The sequence below is a fragment of the Gavialis gangeticus genome, unplaced genomic scaffold (genome assembly GCF_001723915.1).
Source record: "Gavialis gangeticus isolate Ggan-Ray unplaced genomic scaffold, GavGan_comp1, whole genome shotgun sequence".
Lineage (NCBI taxonomy): Eukaryota > Metazoa > Chordata > Crocodylia > Gavialidae > Gavialis > Gavialis gangeticus.
The window spans coordinates 32,127,262-32,130,968 of record NW_017729030.1 but is presented as its reverse complement, the minus strand read 5'-3'; the positions used below and the strand labels follow the sequence as shown (position 1 = coordinate 32,130,968).

The following is a 3,707-nucleotide window of genomic DNA, read 5'->3' as shown; positions in this document are numbered from 1 at the left end:
AGATGCATCTGTGGATGCATGACAAGATGCGGTTTGCCTTCCTAACTGCATCCCCACACTGCTGGCCCACGTTCATCTTGGGGTCAATGATGACTCCACAATCCTTTTCTGCCTCTGTACTGACAAGAAGGGAGTTCCCCAGCCTGTAGGTATGGTACCGGTTGTTCCTCCCCAGGTGCATCACTTTGCACTTGTCGGTGTTGAATCCCATCCTATTCTCATCCGCCCACCCCAGTAACCTGTCTAGGTCTGATTGCAGCCTATTCCTCCCTTCTAATGTGCCCACATCCCCCCACATCTTAGTGTCATCAGCAAATTTGAACAGGGTGCTTATTACCCCCTCGTCCAAGTCACTAATGAAGATGTTGAACAGCCCGGGCCCAAGGACTAAGCCCTGCAGAACCCCACTGCCCACATGCCTCCAGGTTGAAAATGACCCACCCACCACCACTCTCTGGGTGCAGCCCTCCAGCCAGTTGGCGACCCATTTGACTGTGTGGGTGTCAACACCACAGTCCCCCAGTTTCTTAATGAGAACGGGGTGAGAGACAGAGAAAGGGGTTGAATGCAATCTAGTCGGGATATACAAATGGTTTAATCTTTTTCTTCCTCCAGGACAGTGGCAAGGAAGTGTTCCATGCTTTTTCTATACTAGACTTTTGAGAACAAGGTCTACAAATAAATAATGGTAAAAAAGTTTAAAATTCTGCAAATCTGGCACTAAAAATATGGCAAAATTCAGCAGAGCATAAGCTTATTATTTTGGTGAAGAAATTTTTGTTTTGAGGAATTAGTTTCTCTAAGAAAATTACAAATGTATAATCAAGAGTCTTCTAGGGTAATGTGCTTTTACTACACACAATAATAATTGTTAGAGGGGTAACCTTAACCTACTTCATTCTCATAGTCGGATATGCCCCCAAATGCCTGGGTAACGTAAAGCTTCTGTTATCTGCTCCTGTGACAAATGTCAGTTTCTTTAATGTTATAACCTGTCAAGTAATTCAGTTGATGCTTTCTTCTTTTTTTTTTTTTTTTTTTTTTTGGAATCAATTCCAAAACAGGAAACACTGGGTACAGACCTAGCTGTGTAGGCCCTAGGCCATTGGAAATTCATCTAATAAAATCATCAATAGCTGGCATTTCAATGGGTGTTTAGTTACGGAAAAGTGGAACAACAGCTTGAGGAAGGTAATACAACAGACACCAAGTGGTACTTCATTCCTCACTTTATATGAATGTAGGGGACAGCAACAAGTATGAAAGTAGTGACTGGTTATAGCTTATCTGCCACAGAATTCTAAATATTATATAGAACTCTACACAGTGTTTGCGGCTCAGCAACAGAATTAAAGCACCAGTGGTAGTCTTAGTTTTTATAAGAAAAATTAACTCCTTTATACAAAAATCTCCTAGACTGTTAGGATACATTGTGATACAGGTGAGGTAATTTTCTACTTACAAATCTGGCTTCTGTCCTTCCTGTATTTCATGCTGAGGCACTGGATAAAGTGCTTCATATGTTCTCTTATCTTCAGAGCCATGAATTGCAAATGCATTAAATTTGTCTGTGCTTGGTGGAAAATAACTCCAAGGAAGATGAGCTCTGCCTTCCCATTTGGTCTCTGTTCTGCACACTTCAAATGTTAAGGCAAGTTCTTGCTACATTAAGAAAAAAGCAAAAAGATGCAGATAGTCCATCTTATCTTCCAAACAATCACAAAACAACTAGCTGTCTAAAAAGATAATCTTTCATGGTTTATGGAAAGTATTTTATCACTTACTTTCCATATTCTTCTTCTGCCAGAAAGCAGGAGTACCAAGTGCTGTCCATGGCTGGTAAAAATAAAACAATGTTATTAAAGTAATGTAGATTAAATATACTCATATCTGCATCTACAAATATGAACATACAAATATTACAGAGCTGAAACAGCTCTTGCTACACTTATGTTGCCCTCTCCTTCTTATCTACCACTGTGACTTCTAGGACTTCAACTACAATGGCACTGAAAATACCAGCTATTAAAAAAAAAAGGTAAAAAAAAAAAAGAAAGCATTGTACTTACGGACACAGTTCAACTTCCAAGTACTGCTTAGTTTTCTCACCCAAGAAAAATGCTTCTACAACTTGAAAAATACATGCACCATCAGTACAAAATAGTGGTTACCTACTTCTTTCTACCCCTTAAACCTTATTTCTCACTAAAGTATTTTGTTTTCATACAGTAGTTTGACCTACAGGTTCCAGAATTGTACTACATTGTGAATACACCATCAGGAGGTTCCAAACCTGAGCAATCTTCTGATCAGAAAGTCATTTTAGAATGCCAGTGCCTTTTTTACAACAATCACACTTCAGAGCTTTCTACAAATAAGCAGGTTGGTTTAATTTAATTTTATTGCATCACATCCAGTGGTTCTCAAGCTGGAGTCTCTATAAAAATTGTGCCTCTGCTAACTAATGTTAGGTGTCAATGGGAAAGGAGCAGTACTAGCATAGACACATTTTATCAAATGATACCTGCTGCGAGCACAACTGACTAGGACCCAAGTGATGTTAGTCAACTGCACTCTTTAAAAAAACCCACCACAACCCATTTAAGTTGAAAGTGCATGGTGCTTCAAATTCCCACACTGATGACTTGAACATGAAAGACGAGACCAACAATAATAATTTTAAAAAGGAGTTAAGGGGAAAAAAGAAAACAAGAACATTCACAAAGAGCAAAATGCACATAAAAATCAGCTGCTAAGTTTTGCTATAGCAGTGATCCTCAGAGAAGAGCAAAATCAGGTGATGAAGCGTTTGAATTGAAGTTGCTTTTCCCAAGAACAACCTTCTAGACAGATGAACAATGTATTTGGAGGTAGGCTACCCTTACTGAATGACCCTTCACTTGATCAAATGTAAAGTATATCATTATCATCATCATCATCAAAGATTATCATGGTCTGAATACAAAGCCACTTGCAGCAAAGAATTCTAAAATGTGAATACTGACTTAATTTACTGCAGTATCAGCCATAGTAAAAGCACAGCATTTATAGTATACTACAAATTATCTCATTACAAGTACTTTTCCAGAGCAGCAAATAAATTATTACTTCCAGTTATAGAATGGACAAAATATAATTTACAATTAATTTCTTTAAATTATTTTGATAGTATTTTGAACGACTCCACTTTTTGGACTTTTGTAACAGACTGCATGTTAACTTTTTTGTGGAGTGCTAACATGTGTACTCCTCTCACCACAGCTGCAGATGGAGCACTGTTGGGAGTATATCAGACTTCAGATTATTTAGAACACCTGGAACAAGAAATACCATATTTACTCAAATAGAAAGGGGACCCTGATTATAACAGGACCACTCAGTAATTGATGAAAAATTTATAAATGTTATAATTTTCCAGGTATAGAATCTGATTATTGTAAGTTTTCCTTGAATCTGTCCCCCTCTCAGTGCTACAGCAGGGAAAATAAATATGGGAAGGTTAGGTAGCCCCCTGCTTTCTGCTTCCCCTGAACTTTTTACCCCTTGCTCCTCTCCTTACTTTCAAATCCTGCTCTCCCTGAGCACATAGAAGTGATAAGCAAATCTGAACATAGTGATCTTCAAATTAAACATGGCTGTAGCATTTTGCATATAGTTTACACTTAGGACATCCAGAATGGATGTTACTTTTTTTTTTTTTTTTTTTT

The 3,707-nt window shown here is 38.1% G+C and overlaps 1 protein-coding gene across 2 annotated transcripts in view; it reads right to left on the bottom strand.

The window, feature by feature from the left end:
• LOC109301154 (UPF0462 protein C4orf33-like) overlaps positions 1-3,707 on the bottom strand; it is an 18,458-nt gene that overhangs the window by 1,416 nt on the left and 13,335 nt on the right. For both annotated transcript variants that reach the window (XM_019522093.1, XM_019522094.1), the window contains 3 exons: positions 2,070-2,130; positions 1,785-1,836; positions 1,463-1,662 (listed from right to left, as the gene is read on the bottom strand). In XM_019522093.1, the coding sequence (XP_019377638.1) occupies positions 1,463-1,662; positions 1,785-1,836; positions 2,070-2,130 (313 nt within the window). The remainder of the gene's footprint in view (positions 1-1,462; positions 1,663-1,784; positions 1,837-2,069; positions 2,131-3,707) is intronic.